The following is an 18,548-nucleotide window of genomic DNA, read 5'->3' as shown; positions in this document are numbered from 1 at the left end:
GTAATATTGAGTAACTCCGAATACTTTCGTTTTATCAAACCAAGTAATTTTCATCAGCCTTGCTCGTCATTATTGGTTTCCAATTCCAATTAATCCATTCACTTCGAGGTCATAGCCTTATCAAATTTCACTTTGACCAATCATTGATCTGACTAGTGCATGCACCAAGGCTACCAAAAACCCCGCAATACCCGCTTAAAATTTTAAGCTTCAAAGCCTTCATCGCAGATTTATCAATTGTCTTTCAATTCACATGTCGCAAAAATATAAACATTCTACAGTTACAACTTCAACTTTTACAACCTCAATATTTGATAAATTTCTATTGCTTCTATCAATTGCATTCGCGTTTAATTCATAAGACAATGCGAGTTGATAATTTTTCACAATGCCAAAAGGAAAAGAGGAAGTAATGGATTGGTTTTATCAATTCGTGAAGAGCTTAGGGAAGCAGGGTGAGTCAAATTTTATATTCAAAATCTTTTCAGCCTTGTCAAAATTTATTCCTTTAATCCTTCTATTGGATATTGTGTGACTGGGGTCATCGATACCCACGGTTTCCTTCACGAGCAGACTTGTTTCAACAAAAATGTTACGATGGTCCAGTGGTCTGTAGTCGCATTTGAGAGAGCGGGGCACTCTTTTTCATCATTTTTTTGGAGTTTCTCGCGAATGCGATGTGATAGTCCATCACGTGTGATCGACCAAGAAGATCACCCGCCTCTGTTAATCATAGGGAGAGAGACTTCGCAAGGTTGAGATCATTACTGATGGAAAATTTCTAGGAATCGCTATACAAAGTCTTTCTGAGAAGTTTGATGAAAATTTCATGGAAGAAATTGTTGCGAATGAGCAAATCAAAGATGAGGTCTGGCAAGATTTTATCAATCGGAATGACGTTAGGATAGAGGGTTCCGAGGAAGAGGTTGGTGTAATGAAGAGTTGGAGTTGAGTGATACAGTCGCTCTAGGCTATGGTGTCAGAAAGGTTGTGGTACAAGCAGAGCCAATTGATGTTGAAATGGTTGATACCGCCTTGGAGCAACTCAGCGAGAAGGATTCGGAAAAGAGGATAGCGAGTAGCAACGAACAGCCTGCTACCTCAATAGCCCTGATCGACCCTTCCAGACCAGTCATTCTAGATAGAACAGCGCCGATACAGCGAGCACGAGAGCCAATGGAGCAACTTGCCACTGTCAGTAATGATTCATTAAGGAAAGCAGTCCCTGGCTCAGTCATTCCGGATGTGACAACTCCGATGCAACAATCACCAGAACCCAGGAACAATTGGATTCGATCCCGAACGGATCATTTACAAAGGCAGCACCTTCCTCTGAGCCGATGTCTGGAAATAGAAGTCTTACAAGATTGCAGACGATCCACGAGGTACGAAAGGTTCGCAAAGAAGATTGCAAAGTCTTTTAAATGCAGCACGCGCCGAGGCTGACGGGTTTCACACTCCGAAAATTGCCCCTCTTCCAAATAATAATGAACCGAAGGTTGTCGAAAGTAATGGACATCCTCCGGCCCAAAGTACCCATACACCAACACCTGAGATTGATAATTCACCAGAGACCAATGCAGATACTATCATCGTAGACCCTCATATTGTACGTCCAGATTCGTCAGAACAAGCCTCAAAATACTACCACCACAACCAGCGATAAGCAACGCGATGAAGTACACATAAGTTATCCCAAAAACATCCAATAAAATACACTCATCAAGAAATGGTCAATCTGCACCTATAGTTGGATATCAATACCAATCTCCACAATCAAGCAGCGCCCCTAGTAAAGGTGCCCAACAGACAACTCCAATTGAGGCTGTTGCAGATGATATTGATTATTTTGCGCGGGAAGTAAACTCGTCATGGACCTGTACCGGGACAACGGAAGCGTGGTCGTCCGAAAGGTACAGGTCGTCAAGCCACTCCTAGCGGTTCAGCAATAGAAACGGGTTCTCCGAAGGACCCTGCATCTATGAGCTTCTCGTCACTCGCCGAATTGGAATCTTTTTCAACTCCAAAACTTGCGCCCAAAAAACGTGGTCGTCCTAAAGGATCTACAGTCAAACGCCAAGAACTTCTAGTGAGTCGCGCCCAGAGATGACCTCTGAGGATACAGCCGACACAGGACTTCAAATTTCAGAATCGGGACTCCGTACATCTCGCAGACAACCAAAACCCAGAAAATTCTTTACCCCCTACTCAAACAGAATCACCAGAGCCTGAGCCTGCGGTTGTCGGAAAATCTGGAAAATCTGAGGCTTCTCCTGCACCGTCAAATCTAAGCCCCACAGAAGGCAACCGTGAACCAATTTTCACCTCATATGAAGACTTGTTAAGGGAAGAAGATGATAAGAAGCGCAAAGCCGGAATCGATGGCGTCTACATTAATCCTCTTGATTCTAAGGAAGGCAGATCGCTGGCTCGAAAAAAGACGTTTGTTGTATTGATAAAATCTGCAAAACTTCGTGACCCTGATTTGTTGGAGAATCGAAAGGGAACATGGATTGAGGTACTTGCTGAGAGAAGAAAAGCTCTGCAATCTAAAGTTGAGTCGGAAGCTGCAAAGATTGCCGCTGCTATTGAAGAGGAAAAGCCCAAGAAAAGAAAAAGAGACGAGAAATTTGAAACAGACAGCTCAAAGCGCCCAAAGCCATCAGATACCGAACCACAAAAGCCATTTGGAATTGCTTGGTGCTGGGATTGAAAAATCTTTGGATACGCCCATTCCTGGACCTGAAGTTCTCCCAGAGGCGCCCAGTGCTGTAACGGCAAAGCCGTCAGAAGCCTCCATTGTTGAGACTGAAAAGACTGCAGAAGTTCCAATGCTTAGGCCTGCAAAGCCACTGGAAAGACCCAGTCTCAATTCTGTCTCTTTCCCATCAAATGAGGAACTGGCACTGGAGTTCGAAAGTTGAAGGCCCTATCAGCTACAAAGCCATCATCAACCTTCAACACACACCCCGACTCTTTCCCGTCAAACGAAGAATTAGCACTAGAATTTGAAAAGTTCAATAATGAATTTTCTCACCAAGCTGACTCAATTCAGACCGAAGCTCGTTCGGCTTCTATGCAACAGTCACAACCAACACGATGGAATGGGTCATTGAAACAAACCAGTCACATGCAACTATGAGAAATTCTCTACCACCAGTATCAAATCTCAATTCTCATATTTCACCGTACAGAGAGCTGTCTGAATATGAACAAGTCGCTGGTCGCCATTATCAACCATACCTTGGCAGTGCACCAGCTATATCTACACCTTCTCCAGCCGATAGGTATAGGCCTCCGTATGAAGATGGTCGACAGGCTACACCTACATTCCCAGCCCCGAACCCTTGGCTAGCTAGAAATCCGACTCATATTCATACCCCGGATCATCGAAGTCCTATGCATCAAAGTCCTATTCAACAAAGCCAAGACCGTCAAGATCCAAGCAAGATTCATGTCCTGCAGGATTTTTACCCCCATCACCTCCTAAGCCGCCTCAGACACGACCTAAGATTCAATGGCCGGCAGGTTTCTTAGCTCCAGATGCTCTACCATCGGAAGCCTCTCCGTTTAGTCCGATGAGTATAGATTCAATCCAGCAATCAAGTCCTGCTTCTGTATCTCATAGCTTAAATCCATCTACATCATCTCATACATCGCAAGAGAATCTTACCAACGGTCTAGCTCCATATGGTAGTCCCAGGTCAACAAATAACCCCCATGTATTTCAACCTGGGACTGTTTCGCCCGTTCCATACGATTCACCCCCATATTCTAGAACTACCGTTTCTACAAAGGTTCAACAACCACAGAGTCTTGTGGGAAGAAAAGACAGTTTGGGACAACTGCAAGTATCTTCGCCTCTCAGCCAGCAATTCGGTCCAATAGACTCTTCGTTATCAAAACAACATGCGATAATTACCGACAGCCATGCACACCCAGCCCGACCAGAAATTGAGAGAAAGGCTCAGACTCAGTCCCCAACACTTTTACCTCACTCTTCTCCCTCTACCAACAGTCATGCACACCCGTATAGACCCGATATTGAACAGCAGGCTCAAGTTCACGCATTATCTCAAACACAAGTACAAGCCTCTTCTTCCTCTGTTCAAGATCCCGCATTAATGCGGTCTCTGGAGAAGTCTCAACCTCATCATGCGTCTCATCAAACCCAATCTTCCGAAACTGTAGAACCTCAGTCTAAGTTCACTTCAGTGGATCCCATTCCAGCTCAATCCCAAAGATCACCGTCTATTCAGCCCGGTCCCGAACCAACTGCAGAATTGAAGCAACGGGAAAAATCGATTCCCAACATTGAAAGGATACCAAGCCCCCAAATCTCATCGGAGATGAGTTCTATATTGCCAGAATCCTCAACATCTATCGCCGAGTTAACCGGAGCAGTACCACCACCAGCCAACCCCGATGATCTTGAAGGATTCGAAAAGGCCGACGCTATTCCATTTGAATCAATCTTTGCTCGCATGTCTTCCATTTACAATTCTGTGATGGGAAATCTAATCTTATCTTCTGATAAAACGACATTGAAATTCTGGCCAATGGCTGAAGACACAATTGACCCTATTTGGACGATGCAAGTTTTTAAAATGGCCGAAAACCCAATCGTGTCTATGCCGGGTTCGAATCCGATGGAGTTACGCCTGAAAGAGAAGATGGATGATGAATCTATTACTGCTCATAGATTTTTGATTGCTCGCACCAAAGAAGCTCACAAGTCTGCAAATGAAATGAGAGCAAATTTGGTTACTGCCCGAATTTTTGTACAAATGGCTAATCCTCAGATAATCCAGGCAGAAGATCCAGAAGTGATCGCTCTTAAGCCCTGGAAATGTGAGAAATGTGGCTCCAGGTTCAAGAATAAAGAAGGTATTAAATATCATCTTTCTAAATCACAAACGACTTGCAATCCAAATTGGAAGGCTCCGTCTACCAAGCCACGCCAGTACGGTAAACCACAAAAGGAGACGCCGAAAAAGGAGAAAGTGACAAAGGCAAAAAGTAAATCTGTGGCTTCTCCAGAGAAAGAAATTCAACCTGAACCGTCAGATCAATCTGACTCCGAGTCTGAACACGGCGACTCGGATGACTCCATTTTTGAATGGGCTGCTAAAGTCGCTGGGTTGAAAAAAATCTCCAAACAAAAGTAGAGGAGATCGAGGAGATCCGGTCATTGGTAGAAATGGAAAAGTCTACAAGTCTTTGGGAGGGGAACGACCAGCACTTTTGGAAATTGCTGAAATTGTCAAGCAGAAACCATCGCTCGTTGAAGAACTTGCCAAAATCCCGTCATTACCTCAAACTTCAGAACAATCACTTCCAAAATCTGTATCACCATTTTCGAAAGAGAAGGTTGTTAAAGATATCATTCTTTGTCTTCTTCGGGCTAATAACAATGCTTTACCGGGAGAGCGTGGCCTTTGGTTCGCATTTGTTGCATGTTGGCTCAAGTATTATCATAATTCTAGGGTGCTTCCAGAACACAAGTTATTTGTGAGAGCTCTTGATGAGTTACTTGAGGACGGAAAACTTTCAAAGATCACATTTGACTTTGCAGGTGCTAGGAGCAGGACTATAACCAGGAGCATTTTATTTGATCCAAAAGCGGTTACTCCATCCTCAGCTGATATTACCAAAATGCAAGATGATACAAAAGCAAAGCATCCTGATTTTTACATTCCAGTTGGATTTTCTCCTCCAAGTGTCATTTTGAACATTTTGAATTCTATTGGAAAGCTTCCTCCTTTGGCTCCGAAGATTGTAGAAACGCAACTTAATGATGTACTGGGATATGATGAGGAGCTAGGCAGGGGTGATTCTTCAGATGATGAGTTCAAACCTGAGGTCCACGCATTGGATGCCGAGGATGACCTTGAAGATGATCCAATGGACCTCGATGTAGATTCAGACGTTGGAAGCGAGTTTTCACCCTTTCCAGGATCTACCCCTACGCGAGAGTTGCAATTTCATCCGCTGTACCAACAGGTTCCGGCAAATGTCGATGGTGGTCAATCAATAAAACCTCGTATGAGACGTCCTGCTCACACTTCCAATCTCGAAGACCTAGAAAGAAGAAAGCGTACAGCTGCTTCACAGGAACATGGATGGTCATCACATTCAACAATGTTACAAAATCCGGCGAATAGCGCATGGAATACACCTGCGAAACCAAAAAGAACTTACAAGCTGAGAGAGCGTCTTCCGGAGCCAACTACGTTCATACAAGGTGATTCTGGTTCTTGGTCTGTGAGACCGTTTGGACATGGTGTAAATCCCATATTTGCGAGACCAAATAAGATTACTATTGGAAACCCCCAAGGCGAACATTATCTTCAGCAACGGGAAGATGGTCACCGACCAGTCATTCATCCTAACAAACCAATCATGCGTCCTTCCGTTCCATCAAAGTTCTTTCTCAACAAGAATCTGCGGGGAGATCTTGTTGATCGACCAGATGGTCAAGTAGAGATTTCAAAGACTACTGGACAGCCAAAACGAAATTATACATATTATACCAGATCACAAAAGAATCCTGATATATCAAGACATACTGGTCTTGCAAAGCGAGCTTATAGATCACTAACCCCAGATCCCATGGACTTGACGGAAGCTAGTATTAATGGCTTGACTGAACTCGATATTCTGAATCACTATGAAGCTAAACCACTAGAAAAGGAAATTGGTCGCCAGAACAATCCTGGTTTGGATTCCATACCATCTACCCCTGCGACACCAGGTCTATCCCATTTGTTTTTCGATGAATCTGCTGGACTGTGGAATCTTGCTCATCCATTTGTAGCTTGCACCGATGCTGAAAAGCTGAAGATGCAATGGCTTGATCGTACTGCTTTTTCATTGGAAACTATACCATACTCAGCTCTCGAAGACAATGATGATCTACCACCAGAGCAAGATACCATTGTCGGGGCCAAACGAAAGAGGCAACAGAAAAAAGAGCCACATGTAGGTGTACGTAAAGGTCTGAAAAACAAATGGGTAATGCCTAGACGTCTCACATCTGCGCCGGATGATCTTCTTGGTGTTCACAGAGATGTTCGATACGCGGCAGAATTGCTCGGTACTCAAATGGTCAACTACGATATGAACATTCGCAGAAAGAGACAAAGATTCAAGGAGCAAGGTTTAGCTGTTGATGAAGAAGCGAGGTTGACAATGGGTATTGTTATCATTCGAGCCATGCTTGGAGGATTAGAAATGAACATTGATTGGGTTATTCTTGGAACGGTCTTTAAAGATTATTCCTTGAATTTCCTGAGGAAATGGTGGCAGGTTGTTTGGGTCAAGAAAAAGCCAATGGTCGACAAATTGACAAAAGATTTCCAGGAAGCTTTCATCAAGGGATATCGAAAAGGTCAAGTTCAATCAATCGATTATGATCATATTGTCGACTATGATTTCAACGCTTTAATCGATTGGGCCATGTCAAAGATCAACACTCCCACACAAGAAGAAAAAGTCTTTGACCTCCCAAATTCATTCCCAGAACTCAAGAAAAAATATGCACTAGTGCCCGAGACTCGAAGTAATTACTGGTCCGAACAGTATTATTACACCCTTGCTGCTGTTTATCAAAGAATGAATCTTGTCAATTCTGTACCCTTTTCAAATCCATTGAAACCAGATGCTCTCAATTGCGAGATAACCGACTATGCACTTGCAAAATCTTGGTGTAGGGCCGCAGCAGTTACACCAGATCATTTATGGGATAGCAAAGCAGCAAATAAGTTGCTCAATCGTCTTCCAAGTGCCATCATCATTGAAGCTAGAGAAGATTTGTTGAAGAACAAGATAATCACCAAAAATAAACGCCTTCGTACTAATGGTCGAGTTTACAATCTTCCAGATGCTTTCAACGCCGTTTTTGTTCGTACGGGAAAGATCATTTTCGAGAAACAATACCGAGAGGCTTATTTATTCAAGTGTGAATTGGATCAGAAGTTTCAAAATGGGGAGACTATTGTGAACATACCTTGGGGTGTGAATGAAGGTGCCGTATTGGCTATTACGAATCTACAAGCTAATGGATGTATTCACATTCAAAAAAGTAACATCAGAGCGAACAAATTCGGTCTCACCGAAGGCGGATATGAAACAAGACTTATTGATAAAGCGAAATATCGTTTTCAAATGGATATCGCACCCACTTCAAGTTATGTTTATAACCACGCAATACCTAACCTTGACGCCATGATTTCGGAACCTCCATTTGTTGGGGCGAGAGGTGCACTTCCGGTTTGGAGAAGTATAACAGGAGAATTAATTGAGGGAATGTGGAGAAAAGTACTCTTAGGAGTTACCGGTGCATTCGTTCTACGAAGTAGTATTGACATCGAGGGATTGGAAAGAGTTTTCGCACCGAGTCTCGACGCATGGGAAATCAAACAACTGATTGATTGGGGAGCTGAAAGGGGTGTTTGGCAAAAATGTGATTATGAAGGATTGGGAGCAACTGCTAGAGAGGCCCAAGATATGGAAGGTTGGGAGGTGGGTGATTGGTGGTGGATGATTGTGGGGAAATATTTGGTGGAGAGTGATCAATGATGGAGCTGAAGTAGTAGATTTTGAAATCATTTGGAGTTTTGGTGGAGTTTTGGGGTATAGGGCGCGAAAGGAAAAAATAAATAATGCACTATACTGTAATTATTGCATGGTATAGAATTTCTGGAGAGGGGAGGGATAATAGAGCAAGTATAATTTTACTGCTGGCGCATAGTCTCTCGAAAGCACACACTTCGTGCTAGATCAGCTTCGTTGTTACTCAACGAAGTATAATTATAGAAACAATCTATTTGCCCGAAAGTATTTTGGTAATGATTGTGGATTGTACCTAAACTTAAAGTCTCGATGAGTTTCCGTCTCCATTTAAACCAGAGACACATTTATCTCATGTTCAATGTTGACAACACACTATCGTTCTCCAGAGTCCATATATATGGCCTTCGTTAAGACCACATCACCCCGAATACATTCCATACAACCGCTCTTGCAATTTTCCGCAGAAGCAAGTGTTTGAATACTTTCGCAACATCTAATCGGTGCCGTTGCGCCTCGTAATAAAGAGGTTGTGGACAAGAGAGCTAAGGCTGCCGTTGATGGTGCTGGGGTAATGGGGAAGAAAGAGTGGAGGCCTTTGTTGATCATTTTGCGGGGTGAAGGACTGATTTTAGATTGGTAGGAATGGTGAGATAAGTGGGCAATTTGGATGGTTAGAGTGATGAGTATCCATTTGTAGATGTACATCTTGGTATGGTGGAGCGTGGAGATGGATGGATGTAAATAGGTAAGCCCTAACGTAGTGTAGTGGAATTGGAGTGTATGATCATTGTCGTTAGAAGATGTTGTTTGGTAGGAAGCTAAGAATGTGTGATCACTTCTCCCGCATTGCAAATTGATATTTGGGAGCTTTTAATATGTTTCTAGATGTTAAGGGACCTGGTGGACGGGGTGAAATTGAGTTCAGCCTTCAAAACATGTCGCTGTAGGTATTGCGACCGAGAAGCCTACAGGCCCTGTAATGTGACACTAAACTCACGGCTAAAGCCTGAAATATTTTTGAAAGCTTGGACAGCATCAGATCACGTGTTAGATTGAGACGGAGCTAGTGGCTTGTCGAATATCATGCCCATCTTCACTTCTCTATCAAAGCATCACACTCATAGGTTCTCGATTTCTCATCATCGTCTCTTTGTTGTTCAATTACCTCATATTTGTAGATAGCATACCAATTACAAGAACCCCCTTCCGTTATTCAATCAATCATATGCAAACTCCGTGGGAACGACTTGTACTTCATCGATATCGCCCTCCTCGAGTTCCAAATCTTTCTTTTCCTCCGATTGTACCTCCGATTGCACCTCCGATTGCACTTTCAACTGTACTTCCGGTTGAACGTCCGCACCATTTGACTTGCCTTGTTGTTGCGACCTGCTGAAACGGTCACAAAGCCACACCAAAGGCCTACCGTAGTTGCTTTCATTCCCAAGACTCGAGTCTTGTTCTTGCACCTTATTCACAGGAGAATTCCGACCAATTGACTTGTCCGCGCTCTGATTTGCTCGTGCGAGTGGCTGGTCACTCTCCGTGTCATTTCGTTCATTGGTTGAAAACTCGATGCTTTTCTCGATTTTTGTTCCAGCAGTCATATCGTCGTGAACGTCGGCATCCTCATCCATGACTCTATCCTCCTCGACTTTGTGCTCCAGGAGAGAATCTTTATTCTCGACTTCGATTTTACTCTCGTCTTTCGCCATATCAGTGTTGTTGACATAGTCTTCAATATGCTGCTTCGTAGTGACATCTACCCCCTCGGGTTCCTGTGCTTCATGATATGCAATATCATCGACGTCAATGGGCTTCTCACTATCTGCTTCTGGAGTCTGATATATATTGACTTCACCACCTGTGAAATCTTCGCAAAGTTTCTTGAATATATCCGCAATGCTTTCGTTGCTCGCTACTTCCGTGGTTTCATTTGTGGTGACTGTAATCCAAGCGGTATACTTTTCACACATTTCCCTGATGATGTTTTTGATGTTTCCGTTCATTGCTTCAGCTGTCCCTGTACCGTTAATGATTTCGTTTTCGTCTGTTTTTCCCCCAGTGAAGCTACTATCTGGGGCTTCTCTGCCATCGTCATCGTCCAATTTTACACCCTCTTCGTCATCAACACCATGACTTTCATAGTTCTTGTTTTCTTCTGTTTGGTCGTCGTCATTATGGTCAACTCCAATATTCCCATCATATAAGTTGATCTCACCACCGTGGTGTTCGCCCAACTCGGTACTCTCTCCCTCAGCGGCATTCATACTCTTGGGTTCTTCCGCAATAAAATTTTCAGGACTCCTGTATCCATCCGCATCTTCATCCGCGGCCTCTTTGTCCTCAGTGGTTACCAAAAACAATTGGCTTGCGCGTCTTTCAGGTATTAGTCTAGGACTTTCGAATAAAATGTTTGAGGTGTCGTAACCCTCTGCAATGATCTAGTGATCCGGAGATTGAGTCCCTAAAGTTTCTAAATTTATGTCGCTTGTGGAAGAACCAGTAGTACTTGAACTTTCGGATTCGGCTTCATTTTTTTGTCCATATAAATCAAGAGCCGCGTCTTCTTTGGTGTCAAAAGTATCCGAATCTATTTCGATTAGACAGTCAAGTTCTTTTATTGTCTGCGAATTAGATTGATGCCTATAATGTTCAGACCCAACCATATCCCCTTCGCCGTACTCAACTTTCTCCCACGCGTGTTTAATTTCTGAGGTCATTAGTCCCTCGCCTTCTGTTTCTTGTGAAGCGGAGTCAATTTCCTCGCCACTAGTCCTATTTCCTTTAGGTAAAAGGTTGACATCGTCTGTTTCAATTGTAGAAAGGAGGCACGGGACTGATCCTGCCGATCCTGGTTCTTCTCCTTCTTCTTGCTCGAAATCGATGCTGCTGGGTATCTCACTAATTGAACATGTTCGAGATTTTTTGGTGCGGGGATGATCTGCCTCTCCATTACTCAAAACTTCCAAGGCTTTTGCGGAGTACAAATCAAGATCGTTCTTCTCGACATCATCCTTGACATCATCCTTGGCATCATCCTCCTTGGCATCATCCTCCTCGGCATCATCCTCCTCGGCATCATCCTCCTCGGCATCATCCTCCTCGGCATCATCCTTGGCATCATCCTCCTCGGCATCATCCTCCTCGGCATCATCCTCCTCGGCATCATTTTCCTCAACATCATTCTCCTCGACATCATCCTTGACATCATCCTCGACATCATCCTCCTCGAGATCATTCTCCTCGATATCATCCTCCTCACATATACCTTCTTCAATGGCCACGTTCGATTTAGTCTCTCGGTGTGAAATGGGAATTGCTGCTGGCTGTGGCTCCAAATGATCACTCGTGCTAGACACAAGATCTTCAATTTCTTCGTTATGATTCTTACTGTTGTGTTCTTTCAAAGCAGCTATCGTTGGCCAGACTTTTCGACATGCCTTACATCGCCTACAAGTTCCTTGAAAGAATGTTAGTACAATCTCTCAAGTAATCATCTCAACTTACTATTTCTCTGATGCGACCTCAAACCTTGATTTTTTTCAAAGTTCATCTTGCATATCTTGCACATATGCTCTGATGACATACCAGAGAGTTGTCAAGGAAGCTGTGGGATGTTCCTCATCGGTCCGGATATATCGTCAATTCTAACACTATTGTTGCAAGTCATCTCCGAGGTACCAGGCTCTTCTGGTTGAAAGGCCTCCTGCTCTAGGTTTTGACTATCAGTCCGAGATCTCCCAGCGAGTCTACTTGAATCTCTGCTATGCGATAACATGATTTCGGGATTATGTGCTCGATTAATACTGAGATATAGGTCCTTCCGGTAGTCGCAAATCCAGTCGTCAGTTACAGAGGATAAAAAATTCCGTGTTTGGACGAGCGCACTAACCCTTTCATCCTGAGTCACCAATGATTTCGATTTGTATGCGCCAATAGAAAATCGCAGCCAAAAACCTTCAGGAGCTTCCGATTCATCAAATGGCTTGTTGGCGTGTGTCTCATTCAGAAGAAATTCGAAGGTATAGGTATCATCCGTGATTATATAGTCACTCTTCAACTCCAAGGCAATCCGAAAAAGCTTTTCAAAGTGGTGTTGTCTCTCTTTCCAGGATTCCAAGTCTTCACCCCACGTGTGAAAGGAGACATTCTCTACCATATCTTCAAGACTTTTGCCGAATATAAGGCTTAATTTCCTTGACAACCGACACGAAAGCTGCTTGGCGGTACGAATCAATTCTTCCTTAAAGTATGATTTTTTCATGTGTTCCTTGAATGCCCCGAAATCGTAACATCGTAATTCATCCCATCGGCCTGTTATTCTTGAATTAGTATTCTGGATAATCACAATAACCCCAAAGCTAGAAGTATAGGATATAATGCTGTCGTTTTGAATGATCAGAAGACGAAAAACATCGACGAAAGTGCTCACCTTAATTAAAAGCAATGCCGCGATATGCTTCAATCAGACTCAAAGATCCCAACTCTACCCGTGGACAATCTGTTAGGAAAACCCAGTCTCTCAATGCAGTTATGGTCAAGAGGCTGAGTACCGCAGATGAACCGATTCTTAAGGCCAGCCTCTTTAATCGAATCCTGCCTTCAATTGATCCTTCGGCAGAAGCAAAAGCAGAATTGACCAAGTGGTCCAAGTCCCCGTTGCACGAATCTTTTGAAATCGGTCTAATTGAGAATTCTTGCATTTGAGTCACTGTTTCTAACTCCAGACGAATTTCCTTCATCGCAATCTTAACATCTTGACGTGGGATGTATTTTAATTGTGCCTCCTTGATATTTGATACCTCAAACTGTCGGTGAATCATATCAGTTAATTTCCAGATTTCTCTGTTCTTTTGACCAATCATATCTGCCAATGGATTTCTTCCTGCATTACGGACATTGATAACAGCTGATTCCAGACTCGAATTCTTAGCTTCTAGTTCCAGATTTGCTTGTTGAAGCTTTTCAATTCTCTCGTGGAGTTCCCGAATGTCGCAATCCCAGTATTCGCGAATGGCAATTATTTCTGCTTCCTTCTCCTTCAAGCGATTCTTGTAGCTTTCTTGACTTTTTGATATAACTTCCTCAATATGTTTCTGAGTTGGTCCTGTAACTTTGTCGTCATCCTCTCCATCAACGGAGGGGGTTTTGGAAAGATGTGAGATTTCTGGTTGAACATTTGATAGTTTTGTTTTGGTGGGCAACTTGTCATTCAGCGGTTGAAGCTTCGCACTTTTTAGTGTAGACGGAAGCTGAAGCCTTTGAAGTTCAAGCTTTCTTCGCTGCTTTTGAGGTGGAATTGACTTAGTGTTCTGTTTCGAGATAGATTGTTAGTTGAATCGAACTGCTGGTAGGAAGAATTCACGTTCCAGATCAAGTGAACCAAAAGTACGCGTACCTTTTCTACACATCTCTTTTTATTTGAATACTCCCCGTCCTCTAGCGGTGAAACCCTTTTTCGAACGCGACTTGATGAAAATTCTGGCTTCTTCACTGGAGGCGAGCTTCGAGGAGGGGGTTGTACTTTTAGTTGGCTCGGCTTATTCTTGGATGTGACCTTCATCAACTTTTGGATTCTATCTTGGCTGTACTCTTTTTCATATTCGCGTAAAGCATTTCTGATTCTCGGAGTCATTTCTTTCGGAGGGTACCGCAAACCTTGAGATCCGGTCTCAATAATTCCAATATGCGACACGAGTTCATCATGCTGAATTCTGCATTTTTCATTTGGCTTGCGGTATCTCCACTCAATATAGTGGAGGTGGGTACATACAGCGGCTCTTGAACGAGAAATTTCAGTCTTCTCTTTCAATTCTCGTTCGATTGTTGCCAAGCAATCTATTTCGTGTTTCTTGCAAAAGTCGAGCCAAGCAAAGAGAACCACATCATGATCGAGTGGCCATAAGCCCATTTTCACTGAATGATTCTTTTGGCTGATTCAAAATGGGCAGAAACACCACGCAGATGCTTCCAATATAATTTGCGATTCAAAATGTAGAGATAGTTGACTTTCCAGCACAAATTTAGATTACCGTTTGCCTTTCTACAGTGATCACTGAAAGCTATTCAAACATTCGACTACCGTAAATTCAAACGGTGTTCTGGCTTCTTGAATTGCGTGGAAACCTTGATAGCTTGCTGCCTAAGAATCCTTGATGGATGTTGCTTCCCGTCGGTTACCATCAGTGAAAGGAAAAAATGCATCTTGCCGAGATGCTGGTCAGAATATGTTGATTCGTCATAATAATTCTCATCCGTTTGTTTGTATCCACTTGAAATGTTCAAAATGGACCAAGTCATTGATTATCAAACACGCCCGTTAGATTTTGGCACGAAATTCAAATATTCATTTTAAAATACTTGTTTGCGTCCAATTCTCCAAATCTATTTCCCCTCACAAGAACCATTACTTTCTCCCTCTTAATCTGTGACTTTGACTCCAAACCGAGTCTACCCCAAACAACTTCAAATAATGAGCATTAGTGCATGACGCAGTGCGCCTAGCGCAAGATCCTCTCTGAGAGAACGAGAGTTTAATTCGGCGAGCATAGCTGGGGAAAATTCTAAGAATTTTACGACCGAAAAGAAATTTGTCATTGGCGTGGACTTTGGAACTACCTTCACATCTGTATCCTATTTCTTCCACCCTATCAATGAACGGCATCCTCGAGCTTTTCCGGAACAACTTTTGAGCATTAAAAACTGGCCAGATGATTTGAGTAGTGGTGATGCTGGTGGGACTCGCCCTCAAGTACCTTCCGAGACGGTAAGTCAGTTCATATCTACTTCAGATTGCATCCAAAATACCTGAGATTTACTAATTAAATTTACAGTGGTACTCACCAATTCCTTTGTCTAGGGAGGCGCCCCAAGATACCGACGACCACGATGGAACATTGGAAGAATTCGTATATGATGATAAAGATCACCCTTTGACTTACGTGGGAGACGCAAATGCCGAGTCAGATGGAAACGAGTCCTCGGAATTTCTCTGGGGTTACCAGGTGCATCACCAGCAGTACAGAGAAAACATTTCCCGGAATACCGGGACTAGAGTCAAAAGATCCAAGCTACACCTTGTTCCGACAGCTTACACGCATGACGACCGTATTGAACTACTTCGTAGTATAGAGATTCTGATCGATAATGGCATTATTCGGAAACATGGTTCGAAAAATGAACCTGATGCAAGAGATGTGCTCGATATATTCACGGACTTTCTGGTGAAAGTTCTCAATCATACCAAAGAGCAGCTCATTCAACTCCACAGCTTCTCTAGTCAGTCTGTCGTTGAGTTTGCTTTGACTGTACCAACAATCTGGAGTCCCAATGCATCCCGAATTCTTCAAACTGCCCTACAAAACGCCGCAAGACTTGTAAAATTTGGAAATATTTCAACGAAGAAAGTTGTCGTACCATATATTGTGTCTGAGCCAGAAGCAGCTGCAATTTATATGCTGGCAGGAAATTCCTCAGTACATGTAAGTTCATACATTCATGCATAATGCTTAATTTGAGATATTCACGACTAACAAACTCTATGCAGCCGAGAGAAACATTCATTATAGCAGATTGTGGGGGTGGAACTGTCGACATGGTCACATATGAGATTGGTACAGAGCATCCTCTGAGATTGAGCGAGGAAAAGGTTACACCAGGAGGTAGGTTAAAGGTTTGCACAACAATACTAAGCATGCTGATTTAAAGAGGTGACAATTGTGGAAGTAGTTATCGCAATGAGAACTGGAAAAAATATGCTTCTCAACAAATTGAAAGACGAAAGTTATCTACTCGATATGTGGCCGGCCGGCGAATCCTTGGAATCAATTGTCAATCGTTTCATTCCGAACTTTGAGAATGATCATAAGAGACGCAAAGATGTAACCTCTGTTTTCGGACTAAAAACTCGTCTCCATCTTCCTGGCCTGAAGGCAAATGCAGAGAAAAGATTCGACGATGGTCATATCTTTATCATAAAGTCTGTTCTACCCTGCATCAACTTTTCGATCGAAATGAAAACCTGCTAGCGTAGCTTCGGTTACGGAAATAGACAAGATTGGGAAGAAGCATTCAATCCTCTTCTGGAGCGGGTAAAGAAGCTATTGCATACCCAGTTATTCACTGCACTTGAAAAGGACCTAAAAGTCAAGGTATGCATTGAAGAGATTTTGTTATTCTACAAAATGAACTAACATATGTTCTAGAAAGTGTTCCTACTTGGAGGATTTGGAGCATCTCCATCCCTGAGGTCTTATCTTCGAAACTATTTAAGAGAGATGTCAAATAAACCTGAGGTTGGTTATGATATTAAATTAATGACAGGAAACGATGCCTCTGGATATCCGTAAGTTCCATAGATATTCTTCGAATGTTTACAGCTAGTGATTGACTCAAATGATGGACAGAGTCACAGCGGTATCTTGTGGTGCCGTCCTAGCTGCACTCAATAAAACCAACGGTCCAGCGCGAAGAGCTCAATCCAGCTACGGATCCTTCAGTAGAGAGCCATATGAAAAGAACCCCCTGCTGGGTTATCCTGGGCATGTTGAATCTACCTTTATTAGAGATCGCGAAATATGTCCAATTGATGGAGATGAATATGTTCATGTCATTAATTATTTTGTCATCAAGGTATACCTTACTTATTGACTCCACTAATATAAATATTCGACGCGGTACTAACTCTTCAACAGGGGGAACTTGTCCCACCAAAATACAAGTTTTCACCTATCACATCAATTTACACATTTCCATTGAACGAAGAGAAATTTATATGCGAAGAATTGCTCTATGTCTGGGATAAAGCAAGACTTTCTCATTTTCCTTTGGCACACGACAGAAATAATGGTTCGTCCTTTTCTAATTCGTCTCTTTCTCTCTTACCAGTCTTGATGAGTCCACGCCCTTTCCGTGCGATTCTGTTATCTTCTAGATTTGGATTATCGTCACCAGACAAGTCCTCAATAGTTAATATATCATTTCCAGATGCTCAAATAGCTGGCCGGATTATATTTGACATGACCTTCCTCCGCACTAAAAAATTGATCAAGCCAACAACAGTAAGGCGAGGACCGATTAGTATCGTCAAGCCACATTATCAATTTCAGCTTGAGATATTTCCCGAATTGAATGGTATGTTACTGGAGTATTATGCCAAGTACTCTACTGAAAATGGCAAAACTACTGTAAGCAAAGGACAGATTTCGGTTGCTGCTGCTTTTGCACCGGGGTGTGAATGAAGGGATTCCTACATCAACTATAGTTAGGGTTAAAGTGTGTTAGTTCGGTTTGCGGGTTGAAATCTAGAAAATTTGAGCATTATTAACCATGGTAGTACGAAAGAGGGATTGATATTTTATGGGTCAACAAAAGTCTTTGCGATTATACTTTTGGGGGTCTCAGTAGTCTGTACTTTGAATATTGTGGATTCTTGGAAGCTTCAAGCAGATCTTAATACCAATAGCAGCTGGTCTTCTCTATCTACACAAAAGAGATACATACATAAAAACTCATAGCAACTAATGTATGTTTTTCAATCATTGCAAGGAATCCGATCAATTGAACTACGTTTAGTATCTTCGGGTGGCAGATGAGACAAGAGATCTCTTCCTTCGATGAAGTGTCGATGAAGTCTCGAACACCGGAATCAAGACTTGGACCAGACACTTTGGGTAGCATACTGTGGTTCATAGCACAAGACTCCAGAATGTGTGGGGCCGAGGCTGGTTGATTTGGTTTGACTTCGTAAGTCACAGTTACCGAGCCATCGATTTGAGTTTTGAATGTTTCTAAAGTTGGAAAACCCATTCATGTCTTTTCATTTTTCCGATAAAGTGCGCACATTTAGCTCGAGAGCAGAAAGACATTTTGGCCCACGACCTCTTTTATCGATGGCACTTTTATTCTTAAAATTGCTCAGCAAGCACAAAATAACAAGCGAACGTGCCTTGAAGTGTTATTCCTCTATGAAA

General features: G+C 42.8%; 3 protein-coding genes across 3 annotated transcripts; 2 read left to right on the top strand and 1 right to left on the bottom strand.

The window, feature by feature from the left end:
- Positions 1–388: 388 nt before the first annotated feature.
- Positions 389–8,580, top strand: EAF02_009036 (uncharacterized protein; the record flags this gene model as incomplete). Its single annotated transcript, XM_038905084.1, has 10 exons — positions 389–455; positions 786–911; positions 962–1,342; positions 1,374–1,609; positions 1,898–2,089; positions 2,135–2,700; positions 2,768–2,919; positions 3,056–3,409; positions 3,466–5,140; positions 5,169–8,580. The coding sequence occupies 10 exons, from the start codon at positions 389–391 to the stop codon at positions 8,578–8,580; spliced, it is 7,161 nt and encodes a 2,386-aa protein (XP_038754981.1).
- A 1,211-nt stretch (positions 8,581–9,791) lies between these two features.
- On the bottom strand, positions 9,792–14,488 carry EAF02_009035 (uncharacterized protein; the record flags this gene model as incomplete). The annotated part of the gene is made up of 5 exons (XM_038905083.1): positions 9,792–11,008; positions 11,078–12,037; positions 12,259–12,891; positions 13,049–13,889; positions 13,976–14,488. 5 exons carry the CDS (start codon positions 14,486–14,488, stop codon positions 9,792–9,794), a joined length of 4,164 nt encoding a protein of 1,387 aa, XP_038754980.1.
- Positions 14,489–14,863: 375 nt separating this feature from the next.
- On the top strand, positions 14,864–17,816 carry EAF02_009034 (uncharacterized protein; the record flags this gene model as incomplete). Its single annotated transcript, XM_038905082.1, has 10 exons — positions 14,864–14,895; positions 15,073–15,343; positions 15,411–16,058; positions 16,124–16,238; positions 16,285–16,555; positions 16,610–16,727; positions 16,782–16,921; positions 16,983–17,208; positions 17,271–17,424; positions 17,563–17,816. The coding sequence occupies 10 exons, from the start codon at positions 14,864–14,866 to the stop codon at positions 17,814–17,816; spliced, it is 2,229 nt and encodes a 742-aa protein (XP_038754979.1).
- Between the last annotated feature and the right edge of the window lie 732 nt (positions 17,817–18,548).

The sequence above is a fragment of the Botrytis sinoallii genome (assembly GCF_014898435.1).
Source record: "Botrytis sinoallii strain Bc 23 chromosome Unknown BSIN_018, whole genome shotgun sequence".
Classification (NCBI taxonomy): Eukaryota; Fungi; Ascomycota; class Leotiomycetes; order Helotiales; family Sclerotiniaceae; genus Botrytis; species Botrytis sinoallii.
The sequence above is the reverse complement of the archived record's forward strand: the minus strand, read 5'-3'. Positions and strand labels throughout refer to the sequence as shown.